The sequence below is a fragment of the Oncorhynchus mykiss genome, chromosome 1, assembly GCF_013265735.2.
Source record: "Oncorhynchus mykiss isolate Arlee chromosome 1, USDA_OmykA_1.1, whole genome shotgun sequence".
Taxonomy (NCBI): domain Eukaryota; kingdom Metazoa; phylum Chordata; class Actinopteri; order Salmoniformes; family Salmonidae; genus Oncorhynchus; species Oncorhynchus mykiss.
This window is the reverse complement of record NC_048565.1, coordinates 93,506,004-93,526,183: the sequence shown is the minus strand read 5'-3', so window position 1 is coordinate 93,526,183 and position 20,180 is coordinate 93,506,004. Positions and strand designations below refer to the sequence as shown.

The window sequence follows — 20,180 nt, the reverse complement described above, 5'->3', positions numbered from 1 at the left end:
TCATATTACACCATTATACAAACAGTATCATCCTCACTCATTCATCTAATACAACAATTAGATGTCAACCTCATATCTGAGGCTATTATATAAACAGCGTTATGGTAATGTGGCCACACCGTCTCCCATGAGCTTCCCCAAGTTGTGACAAACGGACCAGTTCGTCGCTGGATTCTTCACCCATCTTTTATACTTTCTCCGGAACATGAAATTTGTTCGTACCTCAAGTTCTGTGAGGTGGAAGGATTTCCTTTGTTCTCCATGAAAAACAACTCTCTATAACTGTGTGTCCATGAGGTCTTCTCAGGAATTTACGACCTCTGAACACAGCAGCCTAGTTGAAGGAGGCAAGTGGGAGGCAGGGAGAGGGGGATGGGATTGCTATACCCAAAGAGGCCAATGTCATGACACCTCCTTCCCTCCTCTTCTCCTCTCCTCCCTTCCTCCTCTTCTGCCCTCCTCTCCTCCCTTCCACCTCTTCTATCCTCCTCTCCTCCCTCCTCTTCTATCCTACTCTCCTCCCTCCTCTTCTATCCTCCTCTCCTCCCTCCTCTTCTATCTCCCTCCCTCCCTCCCTCCCTCCCTCCCTCCCTCCCTCCCTCCCTCCCTCCCTCCCTCCCTCCCTCCCTCCCTCCCTCCCTCCCTCCCTCCCTCCCTCCCTCCCTCCTCTTCTATCCTCCTCCCTCCCTCCTCTTCTATCCTCCTCTCCTCCCTCCTTCCTCTTCTATCCCCATCCCCTCCCTCCTCCCTCCTTCCTCTTCTATCCTCCTCTCCTCCCTCCCGCCTCTTCTATCCTCCTCTCCTCCCTCCCTCTTCTTCTATCCCCATCTCCTCCCTCCCTCCTGTCCTCCCTCCCTCCTGTCCTCCCTCCTGTCCTCCCTCCCTCCCTCCCTCCCTCCCTCCCTCCCTCCCTCCCTCCCTCCCTCCCTCCCTCCCTCCCTCCCTCCCTCCCTCCCTCCCTCCCTCCCTCCCTCCTCTCCTCCCTCCTCTCCTCCCTCCCTCCTCTATCCTCCTCTCCTCCCTCCCTCCTCTATCCCCCTCTCCTTCCTCCCTCTATCCCCCTCTCCTCCCTCCATCTATCCCCCTCTCCTCCCTCCCTCTATCCCCCTCTCCTCCCTCCCTCCCTCCCTCCTCTTCTCCCCTCCTCTCCATCCTCTTCTCCCCTGGTCTCCTGTTCCCCACGGTGTCCAGTGTTAAAGCCAGAAAACACCTGAATACAAAGTTCAAACAGTGTCATTTTCCCCACCTGCTGTGTCCCTGGCTTCTTTTCTAATCACAGATTACAGTGTTCAGCTGGCCTTTCTGTGTAGCTGTGCTTTCTACTTTCCACCCAGCTCCCGTTTCCTGTTTCCTGACAGCGCCGTCAGGGCAAAGCTGTTCTATCAGAGCCGAAGGAAAGGAAGGTGAAGGGCCAAGCTTTCTGCTTTTCTTCCGCACCGACAGAAGAGCAGGGGATTAGTTGCTCCAGTTGTCAACACAAACCTGGCTGAGGAGAAGAGAGGGATGAATTGAGGCCACGCTGAGAATGTTTCATCCCTTGCCAAACACTTGCCTCCAACGGGGCAGCAAGCAGAACTTCAGTAACCGTCCTCTAGCGAAGGAGACACCCCTTCATCCCTCATCCCTCATCCCATGAATATGCTTTCCTCAAGAGAACATTTTCCTCAAAGGATATATTGCATACAAAATATGGTCAATTCAATGGCCATGTTGCTACAATGATGTAGTTGTGTTCTATGTAATACCCATGGTGTTAACAGGATGTAGTTCCATGTAATACCCATGGTGTTAACAGGATGTAGTTCCATGTAATACCCATGTTGTTAACAGGATGTAGTTGTGTTCTATGTAATACCCGTGTTGTTAACAGGATGTAGTTCTATGTAATACCCATGTTGTTAACAGGATGTAGTTCTATGTAATACCCATGTTGTTAACATGATGTAGTTCTATGTAATACCCATGTTGTTAACAGGATGTAGTTCTATGTAATACCCATGTTGTTAACATGATGTAGTTCTATGTAATACCCATGTTGTTGTGTTCTATGTAATACCATGGTGTTAACAGGATGTAGTTCTATGTAATACCCATGTTGTTAACAGGATGTAGTTCTATGTAATACCCATGTTGTTAACATGATGTAGTTGTGTTCTATGTAATACCCATGTTGTTAACAGGATGTAGTTCTATGTAATACCCATGTTGTTAACATGATTTAGTTGTGTTCTATGTAATACCCATGTTGTTAACAAGATGTAGTTGTGTTCTATGTAATACCCATGTTGTTAACAGGATGTAGTTCTATGTAATACCCATGTTGTTAACATGATGTAGTTGTGTTCTATGTAATACCCATGTTGTTAACAGGATGTAGTTGTGTTCTATGTAATACCCATGTTGTTAACAGGATGTAGTTCTATGTAATACCCATGTTGTTAACATGATGTAGTTGTGTTCTATGTAATACCCATGGTGTTAACAGGATGTAGTTCTATGTAATACCCATGTTGTTAACAGGATGTAGTGCTATGTAATACCCATGTTGTTAACAGGATGTAGTTGTGTTCTATGTAATACCCATGTTGTTAACAGGATGTAGTTCTATGTAATACCCATGTTGTTAACAGGATGTAGTTCTATGTAATACCCATGTTGTTAACATGATGTAGTTCTATGTAATACCCATGTTGTTAACAGGATGTAGTTCTATGTAATACCCATGTTAACAGGATGTAGTTGTGTTCTATGTAATACCCATGTTGTTAACAGGATGTAGTTGTGTTCTATGTAATACCCATGTTGTTAACAGGATGTAGTTCTATGTAATACCCATGTTGTTAACAGGATGTAGTTCTATGTAATACCCATGTTGTTAACAGGATGTAGTTCTATGTAATACCCATGTTGTTAACAGGATGTAGTTCTATGTAATACCCATGTTGTTAACAGGATGTAGTTCTATGTAATACCTATGTTGTTAACAGGATGTAGTTGTGTTCTATGTAATACCCATGTTGTTAACATGATGTAGTTCTATGTAATACCCATGTTGTTAACAGGATGTAGTTCTATGTAATACCCATGTTGTTAACATGATGTAGTTGTGTTCTATGTAATACCCATGTTGTTAACAGGATGTAGTTCTATGTAATACCCATGTTGTTAACAGGATGTAGTTCTATGTAATACCCATGTTGTCAACAGGATGTAGTTCTATGTAATACCCATGGTGTTAACAGGATGTAGTTCTATGTAATACCCATGGTGTTAACAGGATGTAGTTCTATGTAATACCCATGTTGTTAACAGGATGTAGTTCTATGTAATACCCATGTTGTTAACGGGATGTAGTTGTGTTCTATGTAATACCCATGTTGTTAACAGGATGTAGTTGTGTTCTATGTAATACCCATGTTGTTAACAGGATGTAGTTCTATGTAATACCCATGTTGTTAACAGGATGTAGTTGTGTTCTATGTAATACCCATGTTGTTAACAAGATGTAGTTCTATGTAATACCCATGTTGTTAACATGATGTAGTTGTGTTCTATGTAATACCCATGTTGTTAACAGGATGTAGTTGTGTTCTATGTAATACCCATGTTGTTAACATGATGCAGTTCTATGTAATACCCATGTTGTTAACAGGATGTAGTTGTGTTCTATGTAATACCCATGTTGTTAACATGATGCAGTTCTATGTAATACCCATGTTGTTAACATGATGTAGTTGTGTTCTATGTAATACCCATGTTGTTAACATGATGTAGTTCTATGTAATACCCATGTTGTTAACATGATGTAGTTCTATGTAATACCCATGTTGTTAACAGGATGTAGTTCTATGTAATACCCATGTTGTTACCAGGATGTAGTTCTATGTAATACCCATGTTGTTAACATGATGTAGTTCTATGTAATACCCATGTTGTTACCAGGATGTAGTTCTATGTAATACCCATGTTGTTAACAGGATGTAGTTCTATGTAATACCCATGTTGTTACCGGGATGTAGTTCTATGTAATACCCATGTTGTTAACGGGATGTAGTTCTATGTAATACCCATGTTGTTACCGGGATGTAGTTCTATGTAATACCCATGTTGTTAACGGGATGTAGTTCTATGTATTACCCATGGTGTTAACGGGATGTAGTTCTATGTAATACCCATGTTGTTAACAGGATGTAGTTGTGTTCTATGTAATACCCATGTTGTTAACAGGATGTAGTTCTATGTAATACCCATGTTGTTAACAGGATGTAGTTCTATGTAATACCCATGTTGTTAACATGATGTAGTTCTATGTAATACCCATGTTGTTAACAGGATGTAGTTCTATGTAATACCCATGTTGTTAACATGATGTAGTTGTATTCTATGCAATACCCATGTTGTTAACATGATGTAGTTCTATGTAATACCCATGGTGTTAACAGGATGTAGTTCTATGTAATACCCATGTTGTTAACAGGATGTAGTTCTATGTAATACCCATGTTGTTAACAGGATGTAGTTCTATGTAATACCCATGTTGTTAACAGGATGTAGTTGTGTTCTATGTAATACCCATGTTGTTAACATGATGTAGTTCTATGTAATACCCATGTTGTTAACAGGATGTAGTTCTATGTAATACCCATGTTGTTAACAGGATGTAGTTCTATGTAATACCCATGTTGTTAACATTATGTAGTTGTGTTCTATGTAATACCATGGTGTTAACAGGATGTAGTTCTATGTAATACCCATGTTGTTAACAGGATGTAGTTCTATGTAATACCCATGTTGTTAACAGGATGTAGTTGTGTTCTATGTAATACCCATGGTGTTAACAGGATGTAGTTCTATGTAATACCCATGTTGTTAACAGGATGTAGTTCTATGTAATACCCATGTTGTTAACAGGATGTAGTTGTGTTCTATGTAATACCCATGTTGTTAACATGATGTAGTTCTATGTAATACCCATGTTGTTAACAGGATGTAGTTCTATGTAATACCCATGTTGTTAACATGATGTAGTTGTGTTCTATGTAATACCCATGGTGTTAACAGGATGTAGTTCTATGTAATACCCATGTTGTTAACAGGATGTAGTTCTATGTAATACCCATGTTGTTAACAGGATGTAGTTGTGTTCTATGTAATACCCATGGTGTTAACAGGATGTAGTTCTATGTAATACCCATGTTGTTAACAGGATGTAGTTCTATGTAATACCCATGTTGTTAACAGGATGTAGTTGTGTTCTATGTAATACCCATGGTGTTAACAGGATGTAGTTGTGTTCTATGTAATACCCATGTTGTTAACATGATGTAGTTCTATGTAATACCCATGTTGTTAACATGTAGTTCTATGTAATACCCATGTTGTTAACATGATGTAGTTCTATGTAATACCCGTGGTGTTAACAGGATGTAGTTCTATGTAATACCCATGGTGTTAACAGGATGTAGTTCTATGTAATACCCATGTTGTTAACATGTAGTTCTATGTAATACCCATGTTGTTAACATGATGTAGTTCTATGTAATACCCATGGTGTTAACAGGATGTAGTTCTATGTAATACCCATGGTGTTAACAGGATGTAGTTCTATGTAATACCCATGTTGTTAACATGTAGTTCTATGTAATACCCATGTTGTTAACATGATGTAGTTCTATGTAATACCCGTGGGTTCTTCATGTCAGTATACTGTAGTCACACACATACAACATGGGTTGAAGGCTGTATACAGGGAACTGTTGGTAGCCTGTAACAGTCTCTGTCTTGTTCAACAACTATGTTGCTCACTCACTATGACACAGCAGATAAATAGTTTACATTCCACCTAACTGAACCAACTACCTGGAACTAAGACTGACACCAACTACCTGGAACTAAGGCTGATACCAACTACCTGGAACTAAGGCTGACACCAACTACCTGGAACTAAGACTGATACCAACTACCTGGAACTAAGGCTCACACCAACTACCTGGAACTAAGACTGATACCAACTACCTGGAACTAAGACTGACACCAACTACCTGGAACTAAGGCTGACACCTACTACCTGGAACTAAGGCTGACACCAACTACCTGGAACTAAGGCTGATACCAACTACCTGGAACTAAGACTGACACCAACTACCTGGAACTAAGACTGACACCAACTACCTGGAACTAAGGCTGATACCAACTACCTGGAACTAAGGCTCACACCAACTACCTGGAACTAAGACTGATACCAACTACCTGGAACTAAGACTGACACCAACTACCTGGAACTAAGGCTGACACCAACTACCTGGAACTAAGGCTGATACCAACTACCTGGAACTAAGGCTGATACCAACTACCTGGAACTAAGACTGACACCAACTACCTGGAACTAAGGCTGATACCAACTACCTGGAACTAAGGCTGATACCAACTATCTGGAACTAAGGCTGATACCAACTACCTGGAACTAAGGCTGACACCAACTACCTGGAACTAAGGCTGACACCTACTACCTGGAACTAAGGCTGACACCTACTACCTGGAACTAAGGCTGACACCAACTACCTGGAACTAAGGCTGACACCTACTACCTGGAACTAAGGCTGACACCAACTACCTGGAACTAAGGCTGACACCAACTACCTGGAACTAAGGCTGACACCAACTACCTGGAACTAAGCCTGACACCAACTACCTGGAACTAAGGCTGACACCAACTCAGTAGAGACGTCACCATCTGACATGGACATTGGATTTAATGAATGACTACAGCCGCTGAGCCAATAAAACTCTGCTCCTATCGGACATTTCTGTTGTTTTGTTGTTGTTTGTCTTTACAGTAAACTGTTCAGAGTTAATTCTGTTGTTTGTCTTTACAGTAAACTGTTCAGAGTTAATTCTGTTGTTTGTCTTTACAGTAAACTGTTCAGAGTTAATTCTGTTGTTTGTCTTTACAGTAAACTGTTCACAAAGTTAATTCTGTTTGTCTTTACAGTAAACTGTTCAGAGTTAATTCTGTTGTTTGTCTTTACAGTAAACTGTTCAGAGTTAATTATGTTGTTTCTCTTTACAGTAAACTGTTCAGAATTCATTCTGTTTTTTGTCTTTACAGTAAACTGTTCAGAATTCATTCTGTTTTTTGTCTTTACAGTAAACTGTTCAGAATTCATTCTGTTTTTTGTCTTTACAGTAAACTGTTCAGAATTCATTCTGTTTTTTGTCTTTACAGTAAACTGTTCAGAATTCATTCTGTTTTTTGTCTTTACAGTAAACTGTTCAGAGTTCATTCTGTTGTTTGTCTTTACAGTAAACTGTTCAGAGTTCATGCTGTTTGTCTTTACAGTAAACTGTTCAGAGTTCATTCTGTTTGTCTTTACAGTAAACTGTTCACAGAGTTCATTCTGTTTGTCTTTACAGTAAACTGTTCACAGAGTTCATTCTGAAGGTTCCTCTGGGTCGTCTGGTCAAACAGAAGCTGAACTGCCTCATCGACATCGTCCACAGTGATCTCTTCACACAGCATGGTAAGAACTTCACTACTCAGCACCATCTCTGCCAGCCCTACACACAGAGCGCCAAACAGCCCCACGCATAGCGAGCCAAACAGCCCCACGCACAGCGAGCCAAACAGCCCCACGCACAGAGCTCCAAACAGCCAAGCTCTGCACGATGAAGCCTCGACCTTGAAGCTCTGCACAGCCAAGCCCCACACGCCAAGCCCCGCATGCCAAGCCCCACACACGATGAAACCCCAACACGCCCGTCTCCAGTGTGCCATGTTAAGGTGTAACAGGGTTATGTCAGGGTGGTGCTACAGTCAGTCCTGTTGTCTCTGTGTCAGAGAAGACCCCACCACACTAATCCATCTTATCTATTCTAGATAATTCTGTCAGCTTGATAGTCTCTCTCCTTATCTTCCTTTCTCCCCCCCCTCCTTCTCGCTCTCCGTATCTCTCTTCCCCCCTCTCCTTCTCTCTCTCCGTATCTCTCTTCCCCCCCCTCCTTCTCTCTCTCCGTATCTCTCTTCCCCCCTCTCATTCTCTCTCTCCGTATCTCTCTTCCCCCCCTCTCCTTCTCTCTCTCCGTATCTCTCATCCCCCCTGTCCTTCTCTCTCTCCGTCTCATCCCCCCCTCTCCTTCTCTCTCTCCGTATCTTCCCCCGCTCTCCTTCTGTCTCTCCGTCTCTTCCCCCCATCTCCTTCTCTCTCTCCGTCTCTTCCCCCCCTCTCCTTCTCTCTCTCTGTCTCTTCCCCCCATCTCCTTCTCTCTCTCCGTATCTCTCTTCCCCCGCTCTCCTTCTGTCTCTCCGTCTCTTCCCCCCCCCTCTCCGTATCTCTCTTCCCCCCTCTCCGTATCTCTCTTCCCCCGCTCTCCTTCTGTCTCTCCGTCTCTTCCCCCCCTCTCCGTATCTCTCTTCCCCCCTCTCCGTATCTCTCTTCCCCCTTCTCCGTATCTCTCTCCCCCCCCCTCTCTGTATCTCTCTTCCCCCCCCTCTCCGTATCTCTCTTCCCCCCTCTCCGTATCTCTCTTCCCCCTTCTCCGTATCTCTCTTCCCTCCCTCTCCGTATCTCTCTTCCCCCCTCTCCGTATCTCTCTTCCCCCCTCTCCGTATCTCTCTTCCCCCCCTCTCCGTATCTCTCTTCCCCCCCCCCTCTCCGTATCTCTCTTCCCCCTTCTCCGTATCTCTCTTCCCCCCCTCTCCGTATCTCTCTTCCCCCCTCTCCGTATCTCTCTTCCCCCTTCTCCGTATCTCTCTTCCCCCCCTCTCCGTATCTCTCTTCCCCCCTCTCCGTATCTCTCTTCCCCCCTCTCCGTATCTCTCTTCCCCCCTCTCCGTATCTCTCTTCCCCCTCTCTCCGTATCTCTCTTCCCCCCTCTCTCCGTATGTCTCCATCTCCCCCCTCTGTCAGCCACCATGTGTCAGTTGAACATGGCAGGTAGTTGAGGAAGGTGTCTGTGTAGTTCTGTAATGTACCATGTCAGGCTGCTCTGTGTTAGAGGGGAGGATTTAAACCTTCCTGCCAAGCAGCCCTGAAGGTAATGGATGTTGACCAGAGAGGCTGGTCCTCCATACAGCCTACTGTGGCACACGCTAGCCCTACGTTAGTGTCTGTGTGTGGGGTTAGTGTCTGTGTGGTTAGTGTCTGTGTGTGGGGTTAGTGTCTGTGTGTGGGGTTAGCCCAATACACACACAACCCAATACACGCACACAGCCCAATACACACACAACACAATACACGCTAGATGGATGAGGAAAGACACTGGTCTAATGTAGATGGATGAGGACAGACACACTGACTGGTCTAATGGAGATGGATGAGGACAGACACACTGACTGGTCTAATGGAGATGGATGAGGACAGACACACTGACTGATATAATGTAGATGGATGAGGACAGACACACTGACTGGTCTAATGTAGATGGATGAGGACAGACCCACTGTCTGGTCTAATGTAGATGGATGAGGACAGACATACTGACTGGTCTAATGTAGATGGATGAGGACAGACACACTGACTGGTCTAATGCAGATGGATGAGGACAGACACACTGACTGATATAATGTAGATGGATGAGGACAGACACACTGACTGGTCTAATGTAGATGGATGAGGACAGACCCACTGTCTGGTCTAATGTAGATGGATGAGGACAGACATACTGACTGGTCTAATGTAGATGGATGAGGACAGACACACTGACTGGTCTAATGCAGATGGATGAGGACAGACACACTGACTGGTCTAATGTAGATGGATGAGGACAGACACACTGACTGATCTAATGTAGATGGATGAGGACAGACCCACTGACTGGTCTAATGTAGATGGATGAGGACAGACCCACTGACTGGTCTAATGTAGATGGATGAGGACAGACCCACTGACTGGTCTAATGTAGATGGATGAGGACAGACACACTGACTGATCTAATGTAGATGGATGAGGACAGACCCACTGACTGCCCAAAGCACTGATCTAATGTAGATGGATGAGGACAGACCCACTGACTGGTCTAATGTAGATGGATGAGGACAGACCCACTGACTGCCCAAAGCACTGGTCTAATGTAGATGGATGAGGGAAACAACAGCTGATTCTTTCTATGGGAACTCTCTCTTTGTGCTTTCTACTGACCTCTAAACCAATTAGAAATGACAGGAAATGACACCATGAAACAGGCCCCCAGCTTCGACTCCAAGGGAGAGCCGACTTGGTTTCCAATGGATACACAACAACACATCTAGGAGTATCAGGATTATTCCCCCATTATAACCCTACATCTAGGAGTATCAGGTTTATTCCCCCATTATAACCCTACATCTAGGAGTATCAGGATTATTCCCCCATTATAAACCTATTCCCCCATTATAACCCTACATCTAGGAGTATCAGGATTATTCCCCCATTATAACCCTACATCTAGGAGTATCAGGATTATTCACCCATTATAACCCTACATCTAGGAGTATCAGGATTATTCCCCCATTATAACCCTACATCTAGGAGTATCAGGATTATTCCCCCATTATAACCCTACATCTAGGAGTATCATGATTATTCCCCCATTATAAACCTATTCCCCCATTATAACCCTACATCTAGGAGTATCAGGATTATTCACCCATTATAACCCTACATCTAGGAGTATCAGGATTATTCCCCCATTATAACCCTACATCTAGGAGTATCAGGATTATTCCCCCATTATAACCCTACATCTAGGAGTATCAGGATTATTCCCCCATTATAACCCTACATCTAGGAGTATCAGGATTATTCCCCCATTATAACCCTACATCTAGGAGTATCAGGATTATTCCCCCATTATAACCCTACATCTAGGAGTATCAGGATTATTCCCCCATTATAACCCTACATCTAGGAGTATCAGGTTTATTCCCCCATTATAACCCTACATCTAGGAGTATCAGGATTATTCCCCCATTATAACCCTACATCTAGGAGTATCAGGATTATTCCCCCATTATAACCCTACATCTAGGAGTATCAGGATTATTCCCCCATTATAACCCTACATCTAGGAGTATCAGGATTATTCCCCCATTATAAACCTATTCCCCCATTATAACCCTACATCTAGGAGTATCAGGATTATTCCCCCATTATAACCCTACATCTAGGAGTATCATGATTATTCCCCCATTATAACCCTACATCTAGGAGTATCAGGTTTATTCCCCCATTATAACCCTACATCTAGGAGTATCATGTTTATTCCCCCATTATAACCCTACATCTAGGAGTATCAGGATTATTCCCCCATTATAACCCTACATCTAGGAGTATCAGGATTATTCCCCCATTATAACCCTACATCTAGGAGTATCAGGATTATTCCCCCATTATAACCCTACATCTAGGAGTATCAGGTTTATTTTAGTACCAGATAAAACCATATTCCCCCATTATAACCCTGTACCCTGATTTGAACCCTGTTCCCCTATTATAACCCCATTATCACCCTATTCCCCCATTATAAACCTAATCCCCCATTATAACCTTATTTCCCCATTATAACTCTGTTATAACCCTATACCCTTTTCCCCATTATAAACCATTTTCCCCCATTTTTCTCTGTTACTACCCCATTATAACCCTGTTCCCCCGTTATAACCCAGTTATATCCCTATTATCACTCTGTTATAACCCCATGTCCCTATTGAAACCCCATTTTAACCCCATGCCCCCATAATAACCCATTTATAGCCCTATGTCCCTATTATAACCCCATTATAACCCCATGTCCCTATTATAAACCCATTATAACCCCATGTCCCTATTATAAACCCATGTCCCTATTATAAACCCATTATAAACCCATGTCCCTATTATAAACCCATGTCCCTATTATAAACCCATTATAAACCCATGTCCCTATTATAAACCCATGTCCCTATTATAACCCCATGTTCCTATTATAAACCCATTATAACTCCATATCCCTATTATAACCCCATGTCCCTATTATAAACCCATTATAACCCCATGTCCCTATTATAACCCCGTTCAAACAATATTCCCCCGCTAGTCTAATATGGGCCAACCCTCTAGTCTAATATGGGCCAACCCTCTAGTATACTTAACCATAGTGACTATGGGCCAACCCTCTAGTCTAATATGGGCCTACCCTCTAGTCTAATATATTAAACCCTAGTGAATATGGACCAACCCTCTAGTCTAATATGGGCCAACCCTCTAGTCTAATATGGGCCAACCGTCTAGTCTAATATGGGCCAACCCTCTAGTCTAATGTGGGCCAACCCTCTAGTCTAATATGGGCCAACCCTCTAGTCTAATATGGACCAACCCTCTCATCTAATATGGGCCAATCCTCTGGTCTAATATGGACCAACCCTCTAGTCTAATATGGGCCAACCCTCTAGTCTAATATGGGCCAACCATCTAGTCTAATATGGGCCAACCCTCTAGTCTAATATGGGCCAACCCTCTAGTCTAATATGGACCAACCCTCTAGTCTAGTATGGGCCAACCCTCTAGTCTAATATATTAAACCCTAGTGAATATGGACCAACCCTCTGGTCTAGTATGGGCCAACCCTCTAGTCTAATATGGGCCAACCCTCTAGTCTAATATGGACCAACCCTCTAGTCTAATATGGGCCAACCCTCTAGTCTAATATATTAAACCCTAGTGAATATGGACCAACCCTCTGGTCTAGTATGGGCCAACCCTCTAGTCTAATATGGGCCAACCCTCTAGTCTAATATGGACCAACCCTCTAGTCTAATATATTAAACCCTAGTGAATATGGACCAACCCTCTGGTCTAATATGGGCCAACCCTCTAGTCTAATATGGGCCAACCCTCTAGTCTAATATGGACCAACCCTCTAGTCTAATATGGGCCAACCCTCTAGTCTAATATATTAAACCCTAGTGAATATGGACCAACCCTCTGGTCTAGTATGGGCCAACCCTCTAGTCTAATATGGGCCAACCCTCTAGTCTAATATGGACCAACCCTCTAGTCTAATATATTAAACCCTAGTGAATATGGACCAACCCTCTAGTCTAATATGGGCCAACCCTCTAGTCTAATATGGGCCACCCTCTAGTCTAATATGGACCAACCCTCTAGTCTAGTATGGGCCAACCCTCTAGTCTAATATATTAAACCCTAGTGAATATGGACCAACCCTCTGGTCTAGTATGGGCCAACCCTCTAGTCTAATATGGGCCAACCCTCTAGTCTAATATGGGCCAACCCTCTAGTCTAGTCAATTAAACCCTAGTGAATATGGACCAACCCTCTAGTCTAATATAGTAAACCCTAGTGAATATGGACCAACCCTCTAGTCTAATATATTAAACCCTAGTGAATATGGACCAACCCTCTGGTCTAGTATGGGCCAACCCTCTAGTCTAATATGGACCAACCCTCTGGTCTAGTATGGGCCAACCCTCTAGTCTAATATATTAAACCCTAGTGAATATGGACCAACCCTCTAGTCTAATATGGGCCAACCCTCTAGTCTAATATGGGCCAACCCTCTAGTCTAATATATTAAACCCTAGTGAATATGGACCAACCCTCTGGTCAAGTATGGGCCAACCCTCTAGTCTAATATGGACCAACCCTCTAGTCTAATATAGTAAACCCTAGTCTAATATGGACCAACCCTCTAGTCTAATATATTAAACCCTAGTGAATATGGACCAACCCTCTGGTCTAATATGGACCAACCCTCTGGTCTAGTATGGGCCAACCCTCTAGTCTAATATATTAAACCCTAGTGAATATGGACCAACCCTCTGGTCTAGTATGGGCCAACCCTCTAGTCTAATATGGACCAACTCTCTAGTCTAATATATTAAACCCTAGTGAATATGGACCAACCCTCTAGTCTAATTTGGACCAACCCTCTAGTCTAATATATTAAACCCTAGTGAATATGGACCAACCCTCTGGTCTAGTATAGTGAACCCTAGTGAATATGGGCCAACCATCTGGTCTAGTCTAATATATTAAACCCTAGTGAATATGGACCAACCCTCTGGTCTAGTATGGGCCAACCCTCTGGTCTAATATATTAAACCCTAGTGAATATGGGCCAACCCTCTGGTCTAATATGGACCAACCCTCTGGTCTAATATGGGCCAACCCTCTGGTCTAATATGGACCAACCCTCTGGTCTAGTCTAATATAGTAAACCCTAGTGAATATGGACCAACCCTCTGGTCTAGTCTAATATATTAAACCCTAGTGAATATGGGCCAACCCTCTGGTCTAGTATAGTAAACCCTAGTGAATATGGACCAACCCTCTAGTCTAATATCTTAAACCCTAGTGAAAAAGGACCAACCCTCTGGTCTAGTCTATTGAACCCTAGTGAATATGGACCAACCTTCTGGTCTAATATGGACCAACCCTCTAGTCTAATATATTAAACCCTAGTGAATATGGACCAACCCTCAAGTCTAATATATTAAACCCTAGTGAATATGGACCAACCCTCTGGTCTAATATGGACCAACCCTCTGGTCTAATATGGACCAACCCTCTAGTCTAATTTGGACCAACCCTCTAGTCTAATATATTAAACCCTAGTGAATAAGGACCAACCCTCTAGTCTAATATATTAAACCCTAGTGAAAAAGGACCAACCCTCTGGTCTAGTATGGGCCAACCCTCTAGTCTAATATAGTAAACCCTAGTGAATATGGACCAACCCTCTAGTCTAATATCTTAAACCCTAGTGAATATGGACCAACCCTCTGGTCTAATATGGACCAACCCTCTAGTCTAATATAGTAAACCCTAGTGAATATGGACCAACCCTCAAGTCTAATATATTAAACCCTAGTGAATATGGACCAACCCTCTGGTCTAATATGGACCAACCCTCTAGTCTAATATAGTAAACCCTAGTGAATATGGACCAACCCTCAAGTCTAATATATTAAACCCTAGTGAATATGGACCAACCCTCTAGTCTAATATAGTAAACCCTAGTGAATATGGACCAACCCTCAAGTCTAATATATTAAACCCTAGTGAATATGGACCAACCCTCTGGTCTAATATGGACCAACCCTCTAGTCTAATATAGTAAACCCTAGTGAATATGGACCAACCCTCAAGTCTAATATATTAAACCCTAGTGAATATGGACCAACCCTCTGGTCTAATATGGACCAACCCTCTAGTCTAATATAGTAAACCCTAGTGAATATGGACCAACCCTCAAGTCTAATATATTAAACCCTAGTGAATATGGACCAACCCTCTGGTCTAATATGGACCAACCCTCAAGTCTAATATATTAAACCCTAGTGAATATGGACCAACCCTCAAGTCTAATATATTAAACCCTAGTGAATATGGACCAACCCTCAAGTCTAATATATTAAACCCTAGTGAATATGGACCAACCTTCTGGTCTAATATGGACCAACCCTCTAGTCTAATATGTACCAACCCTCTAGTCTAATATATTAAACCCTAGTGAAAATGGACCAACCCTCTGGTCTAATATATTAAACCCTAGTGAATATGGACCAACCCTCTGGTCTAATATGGACCAACCCTCTAGTCTAATATAGTAAACCCTAGTGAATATGGACCAACCCTCTAGTCTAATATCTTAAACCCTAGTGAATATGGACCAACCCTCTGGTCTAATATGGACCAACCCTCAAGTCTAATATATTAAACCCTAGTGAATATGGACCAACCCTCTGGTCTAATATGGACCAACCCTCTAGTCTAATATAGTAAACCCTAGTGAATATGGACCAACCCTCAAGTCTAATATATTAAACCCTAGTGAATATGGACCAACCCTCTGGTCTAATATGGACCAACCCTCTAGTCTAATATGGACCAACCCTCTGGTCTAATATGGACCAACCCTCTGGTCTAATATGGACCAACCCTCAAGTCTAATATATTAAACCCTAGTGAATATGGACCAACCCTCTGGTCTAGTATGGACCAACCCTCTGGTCTAGTCTATTGAACCCTAGTGAATATGGACCAACCCTCTGGTCTAGTATGGACCAACCCTCTGGTCTAGTCTATTGAACCCTAGTGAATATGGACCAACCCTCTAGTCTAATATAGTAAACCCTAGTGAATATGGACCAACCCTCTAGTCTAATATATTAAACCCTAGTGAATATGGACCAACCCTCTAGTCTAATATCTTAAACCCTAGTGAATATGGACCAACCCTCTGGTCTAATATGGACCAACCCTCTAGTCTACTATAGTAAACCCTAGTGAATATGGACCAACCCTCTAGTCTAATATATTAAACCCTAGTGAATATGGACCAACCCTCAAGTCTAATATATTAAACCCTAGTGAAAATGGACCAACCCTCTGGTCTAGTCTATAGTCTAGTCTACCTTAGCCAGCCACTCCAACAATGTGGATGGCCTGTCATTTCTGAAGTGCTTCTGTGTTTTTATCCCACGCAAACAGATTACTAGTGCTGTTCATCTAGCTGTGTGGGAGGACAAGAAAGCTTGTCTCTTGTATGTGTGTGTGAGAGAGAGGGTGAGTGTTTGTGTGTGTGTATGTTTCCCATGGAGAGGGGGAGTGTTTGTGTGTGTGTGTGTGAGAGAAGTGGAGAGTTTGTGTGTGTGTGAGTGTTTGTGTGTGTGTGTGAGTGAGAGAGGGTGAGTGTTTGTGTGTGTGTGTGAGAGGGCGTTTGTGTGTGTGTGAGAGAGGGTGAGTGTGTGTGTGTGTGTATGTTTCCCATGGAGAGGGGGAGTGTTTGTGTGTGTGAGAGAGGGTGAGAGTTTGTGTGTGTGTAAGAGAGGGTGAGTGTTTGTGTGTGTGTGTGTGTGTGAGAGAGGGTGAGTGTTTGTGTGTGTGTGAGAGGGTGTTTTTGTGTGTGTGTGAGAGGGTGTTTTTGTGTGTGTGTGTGTGTGTGTGTGTGTGTGAGAGGGCGTTTGTGTGTGTGTGAGAGGGCGTTTGTGTGTGTGTGAGAGGGAGTTTGTGTGTGTGTGAGAGAGGGTGAGTGTGTGTGTGAGAGTGCGTTTGTGTGTGTGTGAGAGAGGGTGAGTGTGTGTGTGTGTGTGAGAGAGTGTGTGTGTGAGAGTGCGTTTGTGTGTGTGTGTGAGAGAGGGTGAGTGTTTGTGTGTGTGTGTGAGTGAGAGAGGGTGAGTGTTTGTGTGTGAGAGGGCGTTTGTGTGTGTGTGAGAGAGGGTGAGTGTTTGTGTGTATGTGTGTATGTGAGAGAGGGTGAGTGTTTGTGTGTGAGAGGGCGTTTGTGTGTGTGAGAGAGAGGGTGAGTGTGTGTGTGTGTGTGTGTGTGTATGTTTCCCATAGAGAGGGGGAGTGAGGGAATTTCGGCACTGGAAAGACCAGGTATTAAACACTGTAGACAATGAGCCAGAGTCCCTCAGATGGGAGATTTGTTTTGGTGTTTCAGCATCAGGAGGATTACTCAACAGTGTCCCCTAACAGCACACAGCTTAGCGTTCTGTCCCGTACACCACAGATGGCACCACAATGTCAATCAATCAAATGTGATTATATAGCCCTTCGTACATCAGCTGATATCTCAAAGTACTGTACAGAAACCCAGCCTAAAACCCCAAACAGCAAGCAACGCAGGTGTAGAAGCACGGTGGCTAGGAAAAACTCCCTAGAAAGGCCAGAACTCTAGGAAGAAACCTAGAGAGGAACCAGGCTATGTGGGGTGGCCAGTCCTCTTCTGGCTATTTATATAGCCCTTCGTACATCAGCTGATGTCACAAAGTACTTTTACAGAAACCCCAGTCTAAAACCACCAGCAGCAAGCAACGCAGGTGTAGAATCACTAAATGGGCAATGGACATTTCAAACCATTTACAAAGGGTCACCCCACCAGCGTTTCGGGTTGACAGCTGAGGGGGTGGTGGTGGTGGGGGGGGGAAATGTAACCTCTCTTAAATTCATAGACAGAGCTGTGGCTACAACGACTGACCGTCCATGATATCAACATTATAGTTGAACCATGTTTTGAGGCTGTACAGTGTTTGTTTACCACTGTTCAGAAGCCCTGTGCACCAAAACGTTCCCATGTTTTGAACCATTTCATTAGTCTGAACAGGCTCCGCCTCCGCAGCGGACCAGGAGAGTTGTGGCTAATTGAAGTGCTCCTACTGCGCTGGCCAATCAGAGAGCTCAAATCACAGCGCCTACTGCTTCCACGACCCCACAGCAAAGTTTGATTCTAATTACTTTTAAAACCGCGACCAGAGAGAGACTGTCAACGACCACAGCAAACATCTGTAGTCAATATGCTGTGATAATGTATTAGACCAGACACTGTGATAATGTATTAGACCAGACATGTAGTCCATATGCTGTGATAATGTATTAGACTAGACATAATCAATATGCTGTGATAATGTATTAGACCAGGCATATAGTCAATATGCTGTGATAATGTATTAGACCAGACACTGTGATAATGTATTAGACCAGACACTGTGATAATGTATTAGACCAGACATGTAGTCAATATGCTGTGATAATGTACTAGACCAGACATATAGTCAATATGCTGTGATAATGTATTAGACCAGACATATAGTCAATATGCTGTGATAATGTATTAGACCAGACATATAGTCAATATGCTGTGATAATGTATTAGACCAGACATATAGTCACTATACTGTGATAATGTATTAGACCAGACATATAGTCAATATGCTGTGATAATGTATTAGACCAGACATATAGTCAATATGAAGTGATAATGTATTAGACCAGACACATAGTCAATATGCTGTGATAATGTATTAGACCAGACACATAGTCAATATGATGTGATGATGTATTAGACCAGACATGTAGTCCATATGCTGTGATAATGTATTAGACCAGACATAGTCAATATGATGTGATAATGTATTAGGCCAGACATGTAGTCAATATGCTGTGATAATGTATTAGATCAGACACATAGTCAATATACTGTGATAATGTATTAGGCCAGACACTGTGATAATGTATTAGACCAGGCATATAGTCAATATGCTGTGATAATGTATTAGACCAGACATATAGTCAATATGCTGTGATAATGTATTAGATCAGACGTAGTCCATATACTGTAATAATGTATTAGACCTACTGTAGTATCCTCATTCCTACACAAATGGTTTCATTAGGATAATGCTGCATATATCTCTGCTTCATTTCTGACTGTGACTGTGATCAGATAAAGTTAGTGACCACTGGGTTAGACAGGTGAACTTACCTCGAGACATTCATCCTCCTCTTCTCCCTGACCCATGTCCCATCATCCTCCTCTTCTCCCTGACCCATGTCCCTCCATCCTCCTCTTCTTCCTGACCCATGTCCCTCCATCCTCCTCTTCTTCCTGACCCATGTCACTCCATCCTCCTCTTCTTCCTGACCCATGTCCCTCCATCCTCCTCTTCTCCCTGACCCATCTCTCTCCATTCCTCCATCCTCCTCTTCTCCCTGACCCATGTCCCTCCATCCTCCTCTTCTTCCTGACCCATGTCACTCCATCCTCCTCTTCTCCTTGACCCATGTCCCTCCATCCTCCTCTTCTCCCTGACCCATGTCCCTCCATCCTCCTCTTCTCCCTGACCCATGTCCCTCCATCCTCCTCTTCTCCTTGACCCATGTCCCTCCATCCGCCTCTTCTCCCTGACCCATGTCCCTCCATCCTCCTCTTCTCCCTGACCCATGTCCCTCCATCCTCTTCTTCTCCCTGACCCATGTCCCATCATCCTCCTCTTCTCCCTGACCCATGTCCCTCCATCCTCCTCTTCTCCCTGACCCATGTCCCTCCATCCTCCTCTTCTCCCTGACCCATGTCCCATCATCCTCCTCTTCTCCCTGACCCATGTCCCGCCATCCTCCTCTTCTCCCTGACCCATGTCCCATCATCCTCCTCTTCTCCCTGACCCATCTCTCTCCATTCCTCCATCCTCCTCTTCTTCCTGACCCATGTCCCTCCATCCTCCTCTTCTTCCTGACCCATGTCCCTCCATCCTCCTCTTCTTCCTGACCCATGTCCCTCCATCCTCCTCTTCTTCCTGACCCATGTCCCACCATCCTCCTCTTCTCCCTGACCCATGTCCCATCATCCTCCTCTTCTCCCTGACCCATCTCTCTCCATTCCTCCATTCTCCTCTTCTTCCTGACCCATGTCCCTCCATC

The 20,180-nt window shown here is 43.5% G+C and overlaps 1 protein-coding gene across 1 annotated transcript in view; it reads left to right on the top strand.

Moving 5' to 3' along the window:
* Positions 1–20,180, top strand: part of LOC110513667 (dedicator of cytokinesis protein 1) — a 527,949-nt gene that overhangs the window by 184,170 nt on the left and 323,599 nt on the right. Inside the window, exon 25 of the mRNA XM_036990103.1 lies at positions 7,414–7,520. Coding sequence (XP_036845998.1) covers positions 7,414–7,520 — 107 coding nt within the window. The remainder of the gene's footprint in view (positions 1–7,413; positions 7,521–20,180) is intronic.